Source organism: Aythya fuligula, chromosome 1 (genome assembly GCF_009819795.1).
Source record: "Aythya fuligula isolate bAytFul2 chromosome 1, bAytFul2.pri, whole genome shotgun sequence".
Lineage (NCBI taxonomy): Eukaryota > Metazoa > Chordata > Aves > Anseriformes > Anatidae > Aythya > Aythya fuligula.
This window is the reverse complement of record NC_045559.1, coordinates 109,860,755-109,884,514: the sequence shown is the minus strand read 5'-3', so window position 1 is coordinate 109,884,514 and position 23,760 is coordinate 109,860,755. Positions and strand designations below refer to the sequence as shown.

At 35.0% G+C, this 23,760-nt stretch overlaps 1 protein-coding gene across 3 annotated transcripts in view; it reads left to right on the top strand.

The window, feature by feature from the left end:
• USP25 (ubiquitin specific peptidase 25) overlaps positions 1–22,533 on the top strand; it is a 95,677-nt gene extending 73,144 nt beyond the window's left edge. The window contains exons 17-26 of one of the 3 annotated variants that reach the window (XM_032182739.1): positions 166–363; positions 1,494–1,633; positions 4,508–4,621; positions 6,518–6,613; positions 9,921–10,099; positions 10,947–11,025; positions 12,943–13,022; positions 17,706–17,829; positions 18,508–18,703; positions 19,210–22,533. In XM_032182739.1, coding sequence (XP_032038630.1) covers positions 166–363; positions 1,494–1,633; positions 4,508–4,621; positions 6,518–6,613; positions 9,921–10,099; positions 10,947–11,025; positions 12,943–13,022; positions 17,706–17,829; positions 18,508–18,703; positions 19,210–19,382 — 1,379 coding nt within the window. In that variant the 3' untranslated portion in view covers positions 19,383–22,533. The remainder of the gene's footprint in view (positions 1–165; positions 364–1,493; positions 1,634–4,507; positions 4,622–6,517; positions 6,614–9,920; positions 10,100–10,946; positions 11,026–12,942; positions 13,023–17,705; positions 17,830–18,507; positions 18,704–19,209) is intronic. The other 2 variants (XM_032182748.1, XM_032182757.1) reach the window with 2 other exon arrangements.
• Positions 22,534–23,760: the final 1,227 nt, after the last annotated feature.

The following is a 23,760-nucleotide window of genomic DNA, read 5'->3' as shown; positions in this document are numbered from 1 at the left end:
AGAGGAGTGCCAAACAGATGATGAGAAAAGTTAAGACAGTAAGACAGTTTGGGAGATTTGGTGTTGTATTGCATGTGTTCAGTAATTCACTTAAGGCAATTTAACATACATATCTATTTCTCAAAATTTTTCCTTTTCTGAAATGTAAATTTTATGTTACCGCAGAGGAGTTTAATAAAGAAACGGGACAGATACTTCTAGGAATGGACACACTACCTTCTGATCTAAGGGATTATGTCAAGGAAGACAATAAACGTTTTGAAAAGGAACTAGAAGAATGGGATGCAGAACTTGCTCAGAAGGCACAGCAGGAAAAGTTGCTGTCTCAGATTCCCAGAGCACCAGCACCCTCACCTGCTCCAGGTTAGCTTCTTCTAGCTGTTTGTAAAAGAAGTAAAAACAAAACTCATTGGTTTGGGAATATTTTTTTTTTGCCTCTTAAGAAAGGAAAAATTGTTAATTTGTGTAATCTTAAATTATAATTATTTACTTGGCCAAGGTAACTTGAAGTTTAATCTGTGTGTTTTTTTGTTTGTTTGTTTTGTTTTGTTTTTTCATTTTTTATTTTTTCTTCTGCCTTTTTCTTCGCAGTTTTGTGCTTAGCTTTTACAAAATTCAATTATTTTTTGTTTGTTTGTTTTATTTTGTTTTGGTTTGTTGTTTTGGATTTGGCAAACTGCCTATGAGTAATATGCCTGTTTTTACACAGACTATTGTGTCTTAGGTCACATCCACTTTTTGCTCCATTTCAGAAGGTTGCACATACATTATATGAAAGGTTACATGACAGATTTGTATAGTGAAGCTGTTGTCCAGATGTTTTCTTTGTTGTATTTGAGTCATTCCGATTGAGCGTGTTTCTCTTACATGACATATAAGAACTTCATCTTCTATATATTTTGACTTCGTAAATGCTTTGAGACTAGTTTGAGTATTTTATTATTAGTAAGGGCATATACCAAATGTGTGTATGTGTGTATATATATGTGTCTGCCAAAATTTGCTCTTGTTATGATAATCAATTTTATTGCTCCCAAGTGTGGGGGAGGAGACTTTGGTATTTCCCTTAAGTCAGAAGAATATGATGTATTGATTATATTACAAAGTACAAAATATAAATGGAAGTCAAGTGGCTGTAGATTGTTCCATGTAATGGGTGTGTATACTACTAAAAGTCTAAGCAGAATCTCATCTCTGCTCTCAGTTGTCCCTCATATGATTGATAAAAACCCCTCACTCAAGCCTTAATGGGAGCCTAGACAGGACAGGGCTATTGTTCCTAATGTAAAAATATGAGTCCATTTATATGAAAGAGCTCATAATGTGCTGAGACACAGGCTGGCATAAAGTTGGATTTGTAAAGGATGTGACCTACCCTGCATCTTCTGTGTGGGTTACCTTATCTATCAGATAGTGATCCAGATAAAATTAATCAATTCAAAATTCATGCTTCTGTTAACATATGGAATTGTTATCTTATTTCTGTCACTAAGTTCAAGCAGGAGAACCAGAATATTTAGAGCAGCCATCAAGAACTGATCTTTCAAAGCACTTAAAAGAAGATTCTGTACAAGCGATCAATAAGGCTTTAGCTGAACAAGAAGATAGAGGTCCAGAAGCTATAATGGATACGGTGAGGATACTTTGAAGCTTGAAATACCTCTTTTTCTTTTATTTTGCAAGTGGAAAGGATTATAGCTGCTAAAATGGGGGAAGAAAAGCTTTGAACAAATAATTTTTGTTCTTCAGGGAATGTCCAACATTAAAAGTCCATCAGAAAGTATGTACTATGTTAATGAGCATAATAGAAGAATAACAGTATGGTAGATGTACTCTGTGTGATTCAAGTACTTGTCAAGAGTACAGTGTATCGTTCAAATGGCAATCATATGTTCGTGCCCACCATCAAATAATCTTTTCAAAGCATTAGATGGTTCCATTTATTTTGAGGAGTAAACATTGACATTCCATGTAAAAGACTTGAAAAATGCTACTTCAAATATCATAATTTTTATCGGAGAAATTTGAGAATATAATTGAGTTCTCTTGAAAGATCTATGGAAATTAAAATAGCTTTCAAAAACGAGTTTTTTCTAAATATTATGGAGGGAAGCTCAAAAATGGTCAAGAAAATTTGTAACATAATAAAACTCTTAGTTCTACCCTATTCTGTAGCTTTAGTGCAAATTCAGAAGTTTATGAAAATTGTGATTAATCAGATGCATATGTTAAAATGTTTATAAGAATTAGTGTTGGGTGATACTGTTTTCATGTTGCAAATTCTGAGAAGAATTGGAGGTTAACTGCTTCATGATCTATTAGTGAAACAAATATTTAACAGTTTTTTATTTTCAGCAAATACCCTTTTTTGCTTCCCTCTAGGTATATAGATGATTATATTTGACACAAAACCAAATTCCTTTAAAGCAGTGTATTAATCTGCCTTGGAACCATATCTCTAAGGATGAAACATGCAGAATGTACGTGAAATGACAGACTGCAGTAGCTGAGATCATCTCAGTCATTTAAAAGCTTTACTTTAACATAGCAAGAGTTTCAGTGACTAACATAATACCTTCTTAAGGTACCACTTGTAACCACTAGTGATATGAACAATTTAGGAATATGCAAAATTTCAAGTATAATCCTAAGTTCTGGTATGAATCCTCATAAAACAGAAGCAGTCTGGCCCCAAATAACTTTGGTGTCAACAGGAAACTCTTTTTAAAGCCTTTGAAAATGATGTGACAAGGTGTTGACCCTTACACCTGGAGTATATTCCATCCCTCTCTCCTGTGGAGTCAGGGGAGCAGAGAAGCATACTTTCTCTGCTAAATCTAAATCAAAACCAACAAGGAAGCTAACCATCTATGAAAAGGTGCTCTGCCACTAACAATTTAGGCTGCTGCAAATTTGACTTGAGTTCTCAGAGCACAGACCAGCTAAGGGGGAGCCTGCTTTAATATGAGTTACCTCCAGCTGAGGGGGTAGCTATGATGATGTCCAAGTCATGATAAAGTGTCTTGCCTGATGCTAATCCTCTTTCTAGGATCTGCAGGCATCCATCCTGGTGGGATGGGGAAGAATCTTACAAATCTGATTCCATGAATAAAATCTTTTTGTTTAGGCTAGGCATTTTGCACAGTCATCGGCCCTAGGGCTTTACAAGGCAGTGACTGGGAAATGTCATGGTACGCTTAGTGAAGCAGAGACGGGTCTCATTATTCCAATTATTCCAATTTCCGCTGCATTGTACTGCATGAAGGGGAATGGAATATTTAAAAGTAAAAGCAAAATAAAGAACAAACAAAACCCCCAAACCAGCAACACAAATACAAACTACAATCCCACAAAATCTCTTACTTAGAAACAAATGTTCTTCTACTGTTAAAATCTAAAGCCAATTTCCAACTAATCTGAGGGTACTCTATTGATGTTTAAAAGCTGCCCTCTGTGTAGCCAAATTTAACGTGGTGAGAACTGTGCTTCCTTCTCAGTGTATCAGCCCTCTTTAATTATTCTACTTCCATATGCATTATGACATGTAGCCACATCTCTTTCTTCCACTTTTTGTTTGTCCATTTTGGAAGAAGGAAAAACAACATCAGGACATAAAACAAACAGGACTGTAGGTTGCTCACCACATGATCATTTGTGTCCATTTTCTGACCTTTGTTCTTACTTATTTATTTATTTATCTGCACAGTCTTTCTTTGTATTTATACAATGCTGTGTGTAAATAGATACTATGTGTTTCTGAATCTTTATTTTAAAAGAAAGCCATTGTAATAACTGGAGAACAGCAGCACAGCATTCTTTCTGTACTCTGTGATTGCTTAGATTAGAGAGAAGGTTGAAGTTCTGCAAGTGTTGTAAACCGGTGATTATAAAATGACAGACTGCAGTAGCTGAGATCATCTCAGTTGTTTAAAAGCTTACTTCAACATAACAAGAGTTTCAGTGACTAACATAATCTTCCCTTGGTTTTAAGTGTAATTATTAAAAAAAAAAAAAAAAAAAAAAAAAAGCCTGGTGAGTTTAATGCACCTTCAAATATTCTTTCAAATACCTTAATTGCTAGAGGCCTTTTTCCATTTTTTTTTCAGTGCATCAGAAAATCTTAGCCTTTGGCTTGCTGCCATCCCTTAGTATGAATTCTTCAGATATCTCAATTATATTTCACCCAAAATTACTAAATATATGAAAAGAAACAGTGGTTCACAGACTCCACGTTTGACAACTGCTTTAAATTTGTAATACTGGCATACTAGCCTATGAAGATGTAATTAGTGAATGAAACCTTTTTGTAAAATTATGCCCGAATTTTAAAATGTACTGCTTAAAGTAAAGTATGAGTAATTAGAGAATATAAGTGACATATATCATTTTTTCAGAACTTCAGCAGTGTGCTTGATTTTACTCAATCAGCTTGTTAGTTTGCGTCTCGGATTTTCTCTATTTTGTGATTCCCCTCCCCACACGTACTGATAATGATTTTCTTCTGCAGAGCTCTGATAATGCCCCAGCTCCACCAGCTCCTAACCAGCGAGTTGTAGAGGTGGCGATCCCTGATGTAGGGACTTTTGTGATTGAGTCAGAGGAGGGGGGTTATGACGATGAGGTACATTTGATTGCAATTGTGTGCACCGCTCCTACTCGGTGCTTTCTTGTGCTGCCTGATGAGAATTTTTGGCATGTTTGCACATTGTGACACCTAACAGATTTCCGCATAACTAAATGCTTAGCAGTTTGTAACCGTAACAATGTCTTAATTTGTGATGAAGTATGAAAGGAAAGCACAAGCTACTCTAATTGGGCACGCTTTGCATGGTACTGTTTACACTGGAGGTATATTTGTCTTTTTAGCTGTGGAAGCTGAATGTTTGTGTCAGGTCAGGTAGCCTTTGAAATGCTGGTGATAGACTGTGGACCACTACATTCTTTTTAAAAAATGTCAGGATAGCGAGTGACGTTCTTAATGTTTGTGCTTTCTTGTCAGTCCAATAAAGCTAATGTTCAAATCCAATCTCTTATTTGCTCAGGTTAAGCTTTTTAGACTCCAAGGATTAAATTATCCATGGAAATACCCTGAAACTGATATATATGGCTGTAGGAAGTGACTATGTCCAAAGCTTAATTAAAATAAATAAATAAAATTGTTTTTTCCCAATTCAGGCACAGGGTGGGAGAGTACCTGGTACTACTTGAGGAACAGATGCTAGACCCATGTTAACCCAGGAGACAATATTTTCTTCTGGCTGATTTTGGCAACAGAAAGCAGCACTGCCAGGGCATCAAACTGTTTTGCCTTGACAATGCTTATTCCATCTTAGTTTTGGCTGGGGAAAGAGTTGGTGTAGCCCCTATTCTCAGGTATCTGGGCACGTGTTATAGGTAGGCTGCAGGGAGCTTTCGCTTCCCTGCGCAAATGGGTATGTCTGTTCATTCTGCCTGTATGAGCACTAGTGATGGGGAGTGTGGGATGGGGAATAAAACAATTTAAATGACATCTCACTGAGTTTGGTTTTCCACCAATGTGCAGTCTCCACCTTTAAAGATGGGAAGATTTAGCTTCACCTAATGACCTGCCTTTTTTAATTATTATTTTGGGCATTGTTGCCCACATGCCACTGCTTTTTCTAGAGGATGCTAACTTTATTCCTCATTTGCCTTTTTCTTTTGTAAGCATATTTGTATTTTTAAGGCTGTTTTTATGTTTCGGGAGACTCTTCTGGGGAGTTTAGGGCTCTTCATCTTCTGTCCTTAAAGGCCAGCTTTTGTTGCTGTGCCAGTGGGGGTGCTAGCTAGACCTTGGGCAGGGAGGGAGGAGTGTTTTGCCTTGCTCACAGATAACAGAGGGGAAAGGCCTTTCTGGGTAACCTAAAAGTATCAAATTGTTTGTATATAATTGATGTGATTAGCAGTGAGATGTGTGTGTTATGTTTGGTGTTGTGTTTGTTAAATGTTTTGGGTTTAATTTTAAGTATTCGTCAGCAAATGCTTTGGGGACCAATTGTATTTGCAGCATTTGGGTCCCTGACTTTGGTGTTGAAATATGTATAAAATACAAGCAGTGTAGTTTATTATATTTTTAGTATAGTATATATAAAGTGTGATTGGGTGATTTTTTGTATTTGTAACAGTTTATTTTACCCTTTGGTAGCCATGAGTTCTTGAGGTAGCACTCCATCCGTACACAATTTCTGATGGATGCTAATGCTGAATGATGCATGTTCCTTTTCTGGGAAGTTTTGACCATGTGATTTTTAAATTGTATTTGACACAACTGTTCAGTTTTTGTTAAGCTTCCTTTAACCATATTTTGTCGTGGTAAACATATTTACACGTGCCGTGATTGATTTGCAGAATAAGCACAACAGATCTTGTATTGAAAGTGCCATTTCAATGTATGCATGCATTAAGTTGCTTTTTATCTTGCATGAGACTAAAAGCATATTGAATTTAATCATTAAAATATTAATCATTCCAAACTTTTACCTTAAATCCCTTATGGCAGGTCATGCTGACCCCGAACATGCAAGGTATTATCATGGCTATAGGTAAAGCCAGGAATGTTTATGACAGGTGTGGGCCAGAAGCAGGGTTCTTTAAGGTACAACTAACATTTTCAACTTTTTCTCCTCTGACTTGTTAGACATACCTTCTCACCCCACCCTTTGTGTATTAAGACTGTTCCAGCATTTATAAGTGCTCTTCTGTGGCATCAGTCCTCCATTTAGATATTTCTAAATGATATACTTTTTTAGGAAGAAATATCTATAGCTGTTTCAATCTTGATTTAGCAGTATGCTCCCTTGATATTAGTAAAGTATATACCTTCATGCATTTTACCTTTTAAATATTAGTAGCAAATAACCTGAAACCTGGATTTGTAATCAATAAGAATATGTATTTTTTCCCAATTCATAAAAGCATGCCTTCACTAGGCTGTTTGGGACATTGGTGTTTTCATTCAGGGACTTCAGACTTTAGTTATTTGTTTATTTCAAAGAAATGTTCTTGTTTTGTCTTCCTTAAAAGATTTTTAGTAAATCCAAATCACTTTCTTTTGTTTAACTTCGTTAATGTCAATATTGTTTATGCAGTATTTTATTACTAGGAATTGGATGGTAGGCTCTTTGTGGTTGTTAGTCTTCAGTATGATACCAGATTGAAAAAAATACATCAGTTTTCTTAAATGCACAAATTTCGGAGCATTTCTAGCTCATAGTCTTTTGAATTAATTTTCAGAGTATTAGCAAGGGAATTACTTTGACATGATGTAAAATCCTCTCAAACAAGATTTTTATGGGTGGTGATGTGGGGGAGAGTTTCTTGCTTGCCTTTGTGTAGCGTTCTGTTTCCTACTTAGTTTTTATGGCTCAGTTACACTGAAAGGAAACATTAAAAATACAAAAATAAAGCAAAACAAAAAACTTTTTAGCCTCTTGGTAAGGAAATCAAAATCTCGTGTTCTTTTGTTTATTTATTTATTTATTTTTAAATAGATATTTTGAAAAGTGTTATGACCATCTGTAGTATGCATCTGCACTCAGGCAACAGAGAGACACCTGCCATAGCCTTTGTTTAATGAAATACATTTTGTTTGTGATTCAGTGTCGTGTTTTCAAATTTCTCACTTAATGAAAAGCTTCATTTTTTAATTAAAAAAAAAAAGTGCTCATTTGATCATATCAAACTTTTTACCAGAAAGGTTAATTACATTAATATATTTTTTAAAATGTGACGAGTATTTTGATGAGTTTAAAAACAAAACAGGAATTCTGATTAAAAATAAAATAAAAATATTTATTTATTAGGAATTATCAAAGAAATGCTCAGGTTTTTTTTTATTTATTTTTTACTTTTGATGCTTAAACATTTTTATGTCAACATGGGGGGGAGAGGCAAGAACTGTCTTTGAGAAAATGTTGTTAAAGCTAAATTATTGGAGGGTAGGAAAGTCTCCCTTCTCATATCCTGCTGACTAATGTTAGAAGCAACTTAGAACTGGTGGAACACGTTTTGTTTTTTGAGTAATACATTAGTATGGATGTTTGTGGATGAAGTGATTCTACTTAGTACCATATTTCGTATTTTGAAATGTAACAGGTGAAATCCCGTTTTACTGTAGAAGCTTCTGTGATATTTCTTATATTCTGTTTTTTCATTATTATTTTTTTAATATAAAATTATCGTTTATAAAAGATTGTGGTTGTTTTCTATGATGTCCTTTTTTTGGTGTAATGCAGGTAGAACCTGTTTGATACGAGTTGTTGTTACTGCCAAAGTTTGATTCCCTCTTTAGATCTCAGACTTCAGACATAACTAACACAAACCAATTAGGACGTTTATTGATCAATGACCTTGTACTGTCATCCTTCTCTAAACTTTATAGGCAGTTCCTTGTAGTATGTTTGCCTTAAGATCTTTATATATAACGTTCTCTGTGAGAAAAGTAAAGCTTATGAAATTTCTTTCTACCACCCCTTTTTCCCATATTCAGTTTAAAGAAATAGTGTTGATTTTCCTTTGCATATAGGATTAATGAATCTATAGCACAGCATTTTAAATTTTACTTAATTTGTATATGAAAATCTAAGTTTTATGTTGAATTTTTCCTGTTTCTAAATAATTCTCAGAAGAATCAAATGCAAAATAGCAATTGCTTTTTGCTTCTAGCCTACCCCACTAAAGAGGGTTTAATTGCATAGTTATCTGTGTTGGCTTGCTAATGGTAGAATGTCATATCTAAGATAATAAAAACTCTATCTGTGGCTTTTGATATGTATTGGTTCTCCCAAACCTCCTTTTTAATGCTAATGCATATGATTAGTAATTAAAAATGTTAATGCAGAACTTTTCTTAAGTTTTAAAGTTCTCCACGTATTATCTGTTTAGGCTGGTATGAATAGTATCCCACCCATGTGTTTAGTCTTGAATCACAAGGTTTCTTGGTAGAGAACAGCAGCCCAAATTTCCAAGAGTTAAACATCAAGAAAATGCTGCTGGTGCTGCTAGGTATTTTAATTTTAAGGAATTTGGAATATTAAACAGGCTATTTTTCTGGATGGTTTGGAGCTTTATTTTGGCTGTATATCGCATCAAAACTGCTTATGCATTAACTTATGTTTCAAGTTGATAAGTAGTGTTAGCCAGCAATTTGATCACCTCTATATTTTGAGACAGAAATTACAGAACACACTAAGATTTGTCACCATTTTTTTTCTTGTTACTCTTGTTCATGCTGTATAGTTTCAGTGAGTAAAATCTAACGAAGATAACAGATGTGGTTCATTAAAATCTAATATGCTGACAAACTAAACACTTCTGATGACCTCTAAAGTTTATCTAAAATATTCAGTGAGGAGTCTGTCCTGCCCTATAGGAGGCTGATACTAATCATATTAAAGTGTTTTCTTTAGAGATCATACAGTTTGATTTTTGTTGTACATCATTTTCCATTCTGACATAACGTTTTCAAAATCATACATGTTCATTGAACTTTATGTAGATTGTGTTTTATTTATGTATTTGCTTTTCAACCATATATTAGAGGTAGTTTTTGACCTTAAGAGATTTTAGAAAATTTAATTCAGTAAAATGTCTGAAATATACTGTTTTTAGATTGTACGTGCTTAAAGCAGCCACTGTAGAGATTGGATAAAACTTCACTCAGGGAGATGTAGAGCAACACTGGGATTGTTTCTGAAATAAAGGTCTACCTGGGTTTTTGTCAGCTTTAGCTAGGGAACAACCTTATATTTGTCTGTTTTTTTTTTTTTTGTAATTTAGACTTGGTGGGTGGGATTGTTAAAAATGATTTTGTAGCCAAGTGTCCATGGGAATTATTCTGTTAATGCTGGTGAAGTTTGAGTTAAAAGCGAAAAAGAATAATATATATTTTTAAAATTATTTAGGCAATTAAATTGGAATATGCACGACTGCTAAAATTAGCCCAGGAGGATCCACCACCTGAATGTGATTATCGTTTGCGCCATGCAATTGTTTACTTCATCCAAAACCAGGCACCAAAGAAGATAATTGAGAGAACGTTACTGGAGCAGTTTGGAGATCATAATCTTAGCTTTGATGAAAGGTAATAAGAGCAGCATGTCTCACTTCCTGTGCCTGTGAGTGTTCTGTGATGTGTAGAGATGCTCCTTTATGTTCAGATAGGGTGTGTAATAGAGGTAAGAGCGGTGTGTGTGCATTTGGCTTCATCCACTAGTTAATAGCTTGAAAATATAAAATGTATGGAAGAACAATTTTATATATATAAAAAAAAAAAATCTTTATAAAAATATCTATTAAAAAGAATAAACAAGAAGTTAGGTTTTTATTGGTATGAAGAATGCTCAGTGTTGCTCATGATTGCACACAGTTCACCATACCTTGTTTTGAAACACTGAAATGAAATCTGTATTTCTTCAGTGGCCTAAAGGCCAGCAATAGAGAGCCAAGTCTTAAAATGGGACACCGGAATAGATGGATAACTTATCTGAAAACAAGACCATTTCTCTTACACTTGAAATTCCATATATTCACTTATTTAAAACATAAAAATTGAAATGCAGAGAATGTTAGTCTGATTTCTGCATATTGACAGCTGTAAAATCTCTGAATCCAATCCTCTAATTTTACTTTGGCAAAATAAACATAGGGAAGCTTCAAGCCACCTGAAATTTAAATTAGAAAGAAAAACTAAGTAATGTGACAATTTAGCAAAATAAAAGAAGTAATTCTTAAATAGCATAGGTAGTCATCACATGTACTTCAAAAGTATGCCTTCCACTGCTGATTCTATGGTGCATATTGTAAAGCACATTTTCCATAGTGTTTCTGTACTGTTGCATAAGGCTATAGCCTATGAGGTTGCTGTGTTTGTATGGATAATATCCTTTGCAAATTTCCATCTTTCGTGATTTCTTGTTGCTTTTCATAAGGTGCCGTAACATAATGAAGGTTGCTCAAGCTAAGCTTGAAATGATAAAACCAGATGAAGTAAACATGGAAGAATATGAGGTCAGTATTTCTTATGCTGTAAATTAAACTGTATCGTGAAATAACTATCAATAATCAGAATTTATCTTAACACATTTCTTACACTGAGAAGTTGAAACTAGTTACCGAAACACCATTTATTTGCAGGAAACCTGATCTGACCAGTTGATCTAAAGCTTTTTTTTCTTCCACATCTGTAATTCCAAGGTCAGATATGACTTTAGCCACAGATAAACATCATATTTGAGCCTGTCCTTACTCCTTAACATGTCTTGATGTCACTAGCAGTATTTCATAATTTAGCACCATGTAGCACCAACTGTCTAGTCAGAAAGTGCTGGCAGTGAAGGAGTGAAAGTAGTCTTAAAGCCAACCTTATGCATCTCTAGAAATGGGTCACAGACATCAGGGTCACATTTGTGCTTTTCCTCCAGCTGTTTTTGTGACTATTCCCATTCTTTTATTAGCACCAGGTTCTTTTCATTTGCCGAGACCATACATAACCAGCTTATGCATTTAATTTTTCCTTCTGTGCTACCTACAAAAACTTTGAAAGAAGAAAGGAGCAAATCCCAAATACTAAAGAATCACGACTTATATTTGCCAAAGTACTTCATCTCATATATAAAGCTAATTCTGTAGCTGGTTTTACATCAGCTTCAAGTCTGCATGATACTCTTCGTTAAGGCCTCTGAACAGCGGATATTTATATCCTAGGCAGCTTCCAGTGCACCACTTAAACCTCATTGTTATGCTTGGAAGTCCCAACAGCTTGTTCAGAAGGACTATCTATGGGAGTAATCTTCCCTTCAACAAACCAAGTGAAAAATATTTACTTGTCATTTCTGTTTACCAGGTTTAGGACTTACGGGAAATGCTACTACATTTAAATGCCCTCTCCACGGTGAGGGGAAGGGACTCTCATAGTAAGGTTTCTGTTGCATTTTTTTGGCTGTGCAAGGCTCAGTTTCTTACTATTTTCTGAACGGCCTTGCCACAGAAACCAATACAGTTACACAAGTAGAATAACAATCCTGGACGTAGCTTTAAGTGAGGGGGTGAGGGAGATCTTCTGTTCCCCTGCAGATATATGTCGCCTTTTTAGCTCTTGAGGCAGATATCTTTGGAGAAACTACAAACTTGTATCACAATTTGTCCTGTATAGGGAGTTGTCATTTCATGGAACCTTTCTCATGCTCTTTGTATTGAATCTTCAAGTGGCTATGTATTATGGTATTTTTTCACTTATTTAATCTTTAACGTGCAACTGAAAGTTGGCTGCTAAATGAATGCGAGAAAAATACCTTTCTCCCTTAGAGCATTTTTTCTTGTAAAGTGTATCAGTAGTCACTTTGTATAAAATGGTGATGTAGGAAATAAATGTTGTGCTCCAATGTAAACATCTCCATGGTCTGAAGTACTCAACAAGACACTTTGGATTTTTATCCCTTACAAATAAATGTATTCAGGCTTTTTCTCTGTCTTTCTTACACTGAAATTTAAACTTAATTTTAGTGCATAAAAATGCTTTCTAACCCTTTCTGAGTAAATAACTGAGTCTAATATAGGGAAGAAAAGTGGCTATTAGCCTCTTAGTTGTTTTGTTTTTGTTTTGTTTTGTTTTGTTTTGTTTTTGGGGGGGGACACGGACGACACAATTCCCATAATTCTGACTGTGGTTCTCCAAAAATGCCTTGTGTTCTTTTCAATTCAAATGGCAATACATTCTGTTTGAAGAAAAAAAAAATCTCATCTAGAAATATTTTAGGAATTTAAGAATCTTATTTTCATTGAGGGAGGGGGGATTCAGACTGACTTTTCCCACATGCCAGCTTACTAGAATTCCTAATCACTTAATGTAAATGTTCATCACTTAAGTGTGTAAAATTGTATTTCATGTTTGTGGATGAAATTCTATATACCCTTTCTTATATGCAGAGATGGCATCAAGACTATAGAAATTTCAGGGAAACAACCATGTTTCTCATGGTAGGATTGGAGTTTTTCCAAAAAAAGAGGTAAGTGGTAGTATAGAACTCAAATGTGGTAGAACAATCTGAAGGCAAAATGTGACATTGATAAAGTAAAACAATTATTAAGAATTGTTTAATATATTCTTAATTTTATTTACAATTTACTCAGTTCATTAATTTCTTCAGTCTCACGTTTTCCTCAGTTTCACTCAACCTTCTACTTTTAATCTCCATTTCTTTGCACCTTATCAAACAATGGACTCTTTTCAGTGTCCCCACATGCACTTGTATTCCTCATTCTCTCCTACTCTGAGTGCTGTGGGTATCCCTCAAACATAAAAATCTTTATTCTCTGGCATCACATGTGCACATATATCTATCTGCTTTTATCAGTAATCACTGCTAGTCAAATCCCTATATTATCTTGTCTTTTTATTGGGATTCCCAGAGAAGCAAAATTTTGCCTCGTGTGTTTGTCTGAGCCAAAATGCCACTCATGATGGGCTTTAAAGATCAGGCAAAAAAAAAAAAAAAAAAAACCATCTGTTTGAGGAAAATTATCACACGTTATTATCATAGTTATAGCTGATTCTTCTTAGCTCTGTGTGTCAATGTTAATTCATTCCCTTCTCTTTTCTTACCAACCCAGAAACTATATCAAACTGGTGACATTAATGTATTTAATGCATTACAGCAAAAACTTATACTGTGATCAACTACATGTAGCAAGGGTGGAAATAACAGTATATAATGCCTCAAAGTATTTTACAGGAGAGAGTCTTTGAAAAAGCATTGTTCAAAAACTACCTCTTCCTCCCATCCCCAATCAAGGGCCGGGGGGGAAGGCGCTAGCAGAAAAATATTCAGTAGCTGACATCTGTTGTGTTAAAATTGAACTATCACGTGATAAAAATGTTTAATTGTGAAAAAAATTTGTTGCCAATCACTGATTTTCATAACACAATATGTAGGGGAACCAAATTTAGTTTGTTGACTCTATGTTGTGCAGGAAATTGCTTCATATTTCTCTTTCTTGTCCTGTATGCTCCCAGTGAAAAAAGGCCCAAACAAAAAAGATAATTAAATACTACTTATCTCTCTTGCAAGCTATGTTTTTATGTAGTGGCTAACAAAATGAGCTCATAACCTTGTTTTTGCACCATGTAATAAATAGTACATTCACTAATACTCTAAATTAGCATATACTACTTTGCTAGTATTGAACAGCTTGTATACAAAGTTTGGTCAGAAGATTGCGTGATTTTTTTGAACAAATAATCAGTCTGATATTGCTGGATGCCTTAAAGGGGCAAAAATATCACAGCTATCAGTGTGATACATAGGAATCCTCCTTGATTTCCTTGGAAATTGTGCATACTCCGAGCTTAAATTTCCTCAAGTACCTTGGCATCGGGACTCCAGGATGGCAGCTTTAATTGGAAAATTGCAGTGTTTTCACTAATCCGTTTCTTACTGTAATATATTCTGATTGGGATCAGGGAGGGAAACACAGGTTTCTCTTTATTCTGAACAGTATTTTTGGTACGGCTACCTAGTTGATTGGCATAATTAGGGTGAGGTATTTTTTACCAAACATCTTCATAATTTAGAAAACAAGTGTTTAACAACTAGTCTTAGATTCGTGTGTTGGTAAGAAATTAAAATTTATCAGACTCATCTAACATCCATTAAGTGTAGTGTTCATTCCTTTTGGCAATAAATGCCATTTCATAAATGCTTCAAGTGGTATTTAATACAATGACACAAAGATTAGAGTTGAGCATGCTTAGAGAGTGGGTGAGAATCTGGGTATCCACTGGCTGACTTTAAAGGCATCTATTGCAATTACACTCCTGTGTTTTCCAAATGGCTGAGGTATTTTTTGAAGTTCACATCCTGTATGCTCTAGAGATCAATGCTAATGATCTATGTGGTCGTTAGCATTATGGTCATTAGGTCAATGCTAATTTTCAATATTCTGAAAACAAGACTAAATTGATGGACTCTTCTGATCTCCTTTCAATATTCCCTTAACTCTTAAATCATAAAAATGTAACTTTAAAAATATTTATGAAAAAATAGACTTCCATAATTGAAACATGACTGTCATTAACAGGACTGTCTTGAGGCTTTTTTTCAGAAACCTGCTTCCCTCAGTTGACCAACTTTTCTTGTTTTAAATAACACTAATTAATAGCTTGCAGCACGCAGTCTCTAGATGGAGCCAAAAATTGGCCTTTACCCAGTTAGTCTGATTTTCTTACCAGTGCTTTGTGGAGCAAACACAAAATGCAGTTTGTCATGCCTTCTACTCCCTTCATGCTGGTAGCTTACATTTAGAGGTCTTGGTGTCGGAGTGCTGAGCATGGAAGGCTGCACTTGAAGGTTAAGGAAACAGGCACTTACTACTTCTGAAAATCACCTGGAGCTTGGTTTTAGCTGAGTACTGAGAAGTCATGCCTACTTTCAGAGTTCAGTCATGATCCCTTATGGTGGTTGACAAGGCTTTCTTTTCACAGCAGATGAAGATCTAAAGGGTCTTTAAGGTGTACTTTCTCTGATTGTACTGTAGAGTAGGAATCTGCTATGGATGAGATGAATGTAGTCAGCTAATGAACCTTGGCAGGAGTTTTACTCGCAGTTTATTCTTGTGGCAGTGACTGAAAAGTGAACAAAATGTAGACCTCAGCAGTTGGATTTTAAGTTTCTGGAAGCACAGTATGTTTTTTCAGCTTTGGCAGCAGTTCTTTTTTGAAAGCAGCATTAACATTTAGTTTAACCATACCTGTGCTTCGTGCACCTTTTCCAAAGTCTATACCCAGTGAGCTCCATAACTCTGTGAGCAGCTTTACTAATTTTAAATGCAGAGAGATTAAGTTCAGGCTTCATAGACTGGAGCTTATATGCGCTTTATATGTGAAAAGGTAGCATCCGTTTGCTTAACTTAAATCGTAGTAATATTCCTCAGAGGCTCAAGACACAGAAGGCCTCTGAGCTTGGCTTTACAGTAATGATGATTTAAAATGACTTAACATTGCTGTTAGATAGCACTGTTGCTGGTTCGGGGAACAATCATGCAACTAGAGGACAAAGCAGGAACAGACGGATTAGGAGATAAGGCCGCTGCCAGGAGCAAGTTTCTAATTTGGATCAACTGAGTTGTTGATGCTGTTAATTCAACCTGTGGTTTCACAAGTAACTGAACCAAGAATGGAAAGGGAGAAAAGGTCCCACTCCTCTGGCTTTGTATCTTGCAATCCCAGTTCCTTGCGGTAGTATTGTGCAATATGTCCCTGTCCTCCTACATTAACTTTTGTGCTGTCCAGTCACTTGTGTTAGAGATTACTGCTCTGTAGAGTTTTCATGGACAGGAGAAATGGACTTGAGAAGAGGGCAGTAGGACTTGTTACTTTAATGAAAAAATTTGTATTTTGAGGACAAGAAAGTAGAGACTAGTGACTGTATATATGTAACACATTACTCAAGTAGGAAATATTTAGGATTGCAAGAAACTGTGATGGAATGGCCTTTTCATGGTGGAAAAAATAACTTCACAGTAGATTCTGAAATTCTGGTGTTGGGGTTCATCTTGTTTTTCCAAGCAGAGATATTTGAAGGTGAAGCTTTCAGTAGCCATTGCTATTGCAAGTAACCTTTTCCCTTCTTTTTATGTTGTCTTGTTGGGAGGCCTTATGTAAGTCTTGAGTTTGACTACTTTAGAAAATTCTGACTTGTATTTTTCATGTATCCTATATGCTTTGTGTTCTCACATATAATTTTTAGCCACTTCTACTAGTTTGGTGTTTTGGTAGTTTAAGCCCTAACCTTGACCTTCCATTTTTCACTAGGAGTGCATAACGTACTATTCCTCTAACACTCCATTAGAAAACTTCTCTATGTTACTCTAGTTGTTTGAACAAAGTAAGATTTCTAATTGCTTGTTTTTAGGATAGTTGCCTGAACTTTTTTCAGTGTCTGTCTATCATAACTGGCTTTCTGCAAATCAGAGAATTAATGCTTTAAGGTGTTTGCTGAAAATGGTATGCAGCAGTGTGAAGGGAGATTATTAACTGGAGCATCATGAGATCTCTGATTATTAATTATTAGGTTCTTAGATCCTCTGTTACTCATTCTTTACCGATTAAGAATGTATTTATTTTCTGCATTTAGAGTAAAGGCAGAAGTGCCAATAGAGTGCTGATATTTCTGATTTTGAAATGCTGTTGTGGCTTCTTCCATCACTTTAGATTTCGGTAGTCCAGAAAAACTTAACGTTAGTGAGACTAAAATTTCACAGTTTATTACTGGAAATAATTTGATGGCTTTAATTCTTATTTGCTAAGGCATAAAATACTATCAAGATAATAGCAGCAGCAGATCAAATCTGATGTGACATAAATGCATGCAGGAAAAAAAAGTTTTCTTGTATACCCAAGGCTAATCCAAAGCCATTTATGAAGTGAGTGAAACAATACAGATTTATTTCAGTGAGCTTTGGATCACACTTCATGTACAAGTGTTCTAAACTGATAATAAAATACATTGTTCTAATGTGCAAAAAGAAGAAAATGTCTATTAAAAAAACAACATAATGAAAAGATGGGTGGGGAGGTGAGGTTTTACATTCAAATGAGTAAGTTACCTATCCTTGAAGAGCACAGTAGTTAACTTGAAACAGGTGGTACCTGGATTTGCATCTAATTATTTTGTTTCTTTACTTTGCTTTAGCTATATGGAAGCCTTGCTCTACCTTATCTATGCTTACCAGAATAACAAAGAACTCTTGTCCAAAGGCCCATACAGAGGGCATGATGAAGAGCTGATATCTCACTACAGACGAGAATGTTTGCTAGTAAGTGAAGGGTGAAGTATGTCTCAAAAGTTGGATTTGCTGCATAGCTTTAACAAAATGAGCTAGTAGACAGTGTTGCCATAATTTAAAAACAAAACAAAACCACCTTTCATTAACAAATTAATACTTTGAACTTGTGTAGGAAAAAAATGAAAGGAAGAAATGTATGTAGTAAGCATTAAAAATGTATTACTTTTTTTTTTTTTTTTGTATAATCAGTTTCTTTATCATTGTAAAAAGTGTGCTTGCGGACATTGTGTCTGGTCTAGGTAGGAACAGCAGTTGACACTGTTGGTGGGTGAACTTGCAACATCACCACAGTTGGACAGGGACACAAATATTAGAAAAAAGTTTCCATCAGGAAGTGAGGTTTTTTTCCTTGATTGTATCACTTTTTTTTTTTTTTAGCAATGGTGAAAAGAGGCAAGAGCAGGTGATAGGACCTCAGTCTTTAAAAAGAGCAGCTGCAAAGGTTCTGTTGGCAGGTATCAATCAAAGTGGCCTGAGGAATAGCGAAAAATCAAATGGTTTCATAGAGTATATTTATTGTTGCTGTGAATGTTAAAGCTCAACTGTTGTTATTGCAAATTTGCCCTAAGAAAATCAAAAACTGCTGCATGGTAAAATGTGAAATGCTGTATACTTAAAGGCTTTCCTTTTTTGTGGTGGTACATGAAGAAACTAAATGAACATGCTGCAGCACTGTTTGAATCAGGAGATGATCAGGAAGTAAATAATGGCCTGATCATTATGAATGAGCTTATTGTCCCATGTTTGCCATTACTACTGGTGGATGAGATGGAAGAAAAAGATATTGTTGCCGTGGAAGATATGAGAAACCGTTGGTGTTCATATCTTGGACAAGAAATGGAACGTAAGTAATTTATTTTTTAAGGTAAAAGGCTCTTAAGTGCTCCTGATTTATTTATTTTTTAGAATGTGTTGGTTTTGATGTCTTGAACTGACCCTATATATTTTGTGTCTTGGTGAAATATTTTGAAATACCCTCACTCTTGAATAATCCTGCACACTTTTAAATGAAGAGTAGTTTTTCCATATGTAATAATGGGGTACTGCAATATTTTCCATATATAGCAATGTCCTTAAAGGAAAGATGTCTTGCTTTATTTTATTTATTTATTTATTTTAAAGTGGAAAAACATTTATGCTGATAGACCATTTGAAGGGGCATTTATGTTAAGGTCTTGCTAGGAACCAGTATGTCCTAGTAATTGCTGGAGCACCTGAAGAAAGTGAATTATTCCAAGTAACACCTCCTGTTCCCACCCGGGGAGGGGAGAGTTAGTTTGGGGCAGAAAGAGGAAAATTTCACCTGCAGATATAAAAGTTCATGGTTGTTTTTCTTATTTTTATTTGCAGCTAACTTGCAAGAAAAGCTGACAGATTTCCTGCCAAAACTGCTAGATTGTTCTACAGAGATTAAAGGTTTCAATGACCCGCCAAAGTTACCCTCCTACTCCACACATGAACTGTGTGAAAGATATGCCCGAATCATGATGTCACTCAGTCGAACTCCAGCTGATGGAAGATAAATTCTGCAGCCTTCCTGAGCACATTGTATAAACTTTTTTAGTTCTTAAACCTTGCCTTCCTGTCACAGGGTTTGCTTGTTGCTGCTATAGTTTTTAACTTTTTTTTATTTTAATAACTGCAAAAGAGAAATGACTGTACAAACTTTAGCAAGACTGCAAACAATTAAAGCTGAGAATCGCATGGCGCTCAGTTGTTTCAACCAGAATTGATGCAACATGCAAGTCTGATCATTATGGCAAAACTGCTTTTTTGCCACTTATCTGTTACAGTATTACTTTGCTTTTATCTTAAGATCCTTTACTTTATCAACAGCTGTCTGGATCATTTTGTGACTGCAACTACTTTAAGTGTCCAGTGCTGTGTAAATACATGGTACTTGGTAGCTTGTAAATGAAATGAAAGAATAAAGTTTTATTTATGGCTACTTCTGTGTTTGTAAGCAAATACCTTGTGTATTAGTGTAAATACGGCTATTTTTAGAAGAGAGACAGTATGACAGACAGTATATTGGTGGGTAACTCAATTTTGTAGACAAGGTTCTTCAGGATTTATGGCCAGTTTAGTTGCAGGTAGTCAAAGATTACTGTATGTGAATATATTGAATACCTGTCACGGTATTATACACTGTTTTTTTTTGTATATTCTTTTCTGATCTGTGTGATACTGCACCTGAACACTTTGGCTTGTGTGTGGCCATGCCACATCTGTACTGATGGCAAGGACTGGCTTCTGAAGCAAAACAAAAAATGGCACCTTCCTTTTCTTCTTAGAGAAAAAAATGAAAAAAAAAAAAAAAAACTATTTTCAGTAGAACTATGACAACTGCTGTGCAAAATTTTTAGAAATTCATTTGAGTAGAGAAAATACAGGTTTTGAAAAAATGGACTTTGTGAATCTTAGGGGTTAATTAAGGGGTTGGTTATTTTTAATTGGTATTTTAGTTATGTAAGTGACCAGAAATAAAACCTTTCATTAATTCCTTACTTGAAATGGGTTGCTGTTGTTGCAACAAAGTATCTCTGAAACCTTATGTGTGTCCTAATTAAATTTCTGTTGGAAGTGAAAGAAAAGATCTACAGGGCTTGTTTTGTAGAACTCAAATACTGTCTGGTTTTAATGAAGAAATTTAATTGTTTTGTGGAAAAAGAAATGTAACATGTCCTTAAGTAATTCTGTTACCTGACACTATTTTGATTCCTATTCTTTATAGAGAACATTTTGTATTAGAATAGTAAAATATGTGAATATTTGTTTGTATGTTTTCTTGGAGCAGCACTCAACTTCTTATTATAGGCTTTCAAGTGGATAATATTTTAATTTCTGCTAACAAAATAACACAGAGGGAAAGATGGATTGAATTCAGACCACCTAGAGGTGTAGTGGGAATAAATGTAGGCTTCTCACATGCAGGAAGAGGCTGAGTTCACTTTCAGCATGTGTCAGTCTTGAAATTTGTTCTCTCTTGAGATACACTGGATTGTATATAAAGTAAATAGAATGTGAGCTTCACTTCAAAGTTTTTTCAGGGGTAATTTCCTATTTTAGTGCAGTACTACTCAGGAGCCTTTTCTTTTTTAGGTATGAGTATGTCTATGAAATTTGACCTTTCATGGAAAAAGATACACATATTATGAAAAGGATGAAGATGCATTTTAAAGTATTTCACATTTTGCATCTGTTGCATTTCCATCAGAATCTGAATAATATGCTTACTTAGCATTATGTGTTTTTAAACAAGGTTTGGAACAGATTAAATTTGTCCTTTGCCTTTTTAAGCAATGGTAAAAAACAAAAGTGAAAGAGGACTTCTATTTCTTTATTGCTAACAGGTTTTGAATTTGAATGTTTGTGAAACATTTTAAGGAAAGCTCCTCTCTAACCCTCCAGGAACTTGTTAACCTCAGCATCTGTTTAATCTCCCATGACAAACACAGGAGAAAAGGCACTCTTTCTAAGGTAAAAAGAGGTAGAAAATATTTCACTTGGGAAGAATATCTAAGGTATTTAAATTATAAAGATGTAAACAAGGACAAGATGATTATTATTATTATTTAGTTTCAGCTTTTTCAATTTCTTAGCAAGCAAAAATAATCAATTGTAGGTCATAATACACAAGATAAATATGTATTAATTTTCTAATGACTGTTCAATTTTGAGTAGAATTGAGAAGATCTGTCCAGTAGAGAAGTAAATATATATGTATTTTACTATTTTAATATCTCTTAAGTATTCTGTATGAATCTAAACATTCAGCTAAATCATTAAGGTACTATATTCTATTAAAAGGTTGCTTCTTTCACTGAAATAAGAGAGCTTGGATTCACAACGCCTAGCACAACTGTTAAAGGTAGTAGCATACAATTCATTTGGCTTCCCAGTAACGTGTAGATTTTTTTTTCTCTTCAAAATGGAAAATGTGGTCTTTTTGAGGCTGTTTCAATTATACAGGAATTCACTTTAAGGGAATTTAACCCAAACTTGTTTATAAAGCACCAGGAACTAAATGCAAGGGTATTTTTTTTCCAGATTTTGCTTCATAAAGTGGAGGACCCTGAAGGCACTGCAGTCTTTATTATGTACCTTTTTGTTTTTCCTCACTCATGTGACTTCTTTTTAGGTGACCTGTAATATTGCTGCACTTCCATTGATATTTTGGTAATTGGAAATCTCATTGTTTCTAGTTAAAGCTGTGATTGCAGATGTTAGCTCCAGCCTAGAAGACCATGATCAACAGGAGAATTAATGTGAACAAAGAGGACTGATGGAGTGAATATGTATTCGTTAGAAATGATCATCTTGAAATCACTCCAGACACAAGGGTATAGACTAGTATTTCATTACAGAGTCACCACAGCTTTGAGGACAGATGTACTCCAACTGCAGTGAATGACTGATACAATGAACAGATTTGCTCTAGAAAGTGTGAGGTATGAGCACAGTCAAAAGCATATGTTTCACATTCAAACATTTAGAAAACAAAACAAAACAAAAAACCATTGATAATGTCTGTATTACACCTAAATATCTTTCAGATTATTTTAGGCTACTCTGACATGCATGTGAAAACTGCTGCTCCAGAAAAGTACCTGATGTGAACAGTAGCACACAGGAAAGTCTGATATTGTCCAAAGAGTAAAAAAAAAAAAAAAATTGTAAAGACATGATGGTGGTTGTTCATATTCTTCCTTTTGTTTCTTTTCCCTCAAAATACAGTGAATCCAAATGTTTGTGGGGGGCCTTATATAAACAAAAGTTAAGAATGTTGTTGAAAGAGTGTACCACTATATTATATACTGTACCAAGTATATAATAAATTGACTATTTTATGCAGCCTTTTCTAACATGTATTTACATACATCTTTTAAATATACTTTCTTTTTTTTTTTGTCTAGAATGATTAAAAAAAGAGGGGAAGGAGGGGAGTACCAGTCATGGCATTGCTCCTTGAATGGAGATTAATAGATACATAAAAGTTCTTATCCAAAGGGGTCTTTTAGCAAAATGTAATAGGTGAACTTCCCTTTTGAGTTCTTTCAAACGAAACAGAATTCTTTTGCTTGTGATTGATACCAGTTTTCATTATGTCCCTGAAGACCTTTTGAAATCCAAGACTTGATGGATGAGCTTCTAACTGAAAACACTCTAATTCATGAGGATCATTATGAATTAAGATTGTTATAAGGATTGTTGCCTCTTTGTAGGCAAACGAACAGTATCGGTATTCATCTAATTGTTTTTCCCTCAGCAGAACCTTCCTGCTTGGTTTAGCTCTTTTATTTCAGTTTTGATTCTTATCAGAGCCAAGCCAAAAAGCTTTGGCAAACACATGCTTTTTTTTTTTTTTTTTTTTTTTTTTCCTAATTCCAGTCATTGCTACTGAACATGTGTACTCCAACTTTACTGTCATGCCTTTAAAATCTTGAATTTTGTTAGGAACTTCTTTCCCTGTTGAGATCTTCCATGTAAGTCCCAGACAGAGACTCTCGCTCCCAGAAATGGCTTCTTGAGGCAGTACTTGGTGAGAACAGCTTGACTTGTTTCCTGGTGACTAGGATCAACCCAAGTCCCCTCCTCACAGGCTGGGAAATAAGTAGTGAGACAGGCTTATGTTCACTGCTTGGATTCATTATCAATATGAAGGGTAAAGCTCATCCTGCGTCTCTCCCTTCATATCTTAATTGAAGTATCTCTTAGATAAAGGTTTTGGCTCCATGTCACTTTCATCCTTGTTCTAATTTTTTTTTTCCCCCTCCTGCCCTGATGCTGCCTGTTTAAGTCAGTGGCATATCCATGTCCCAGGATTTCTAGTTTGGTTAGTTTTTACTTTTACATTACCTTGTATAGCCACCATACCTTTGTTACCAGGTAGAACCAGTG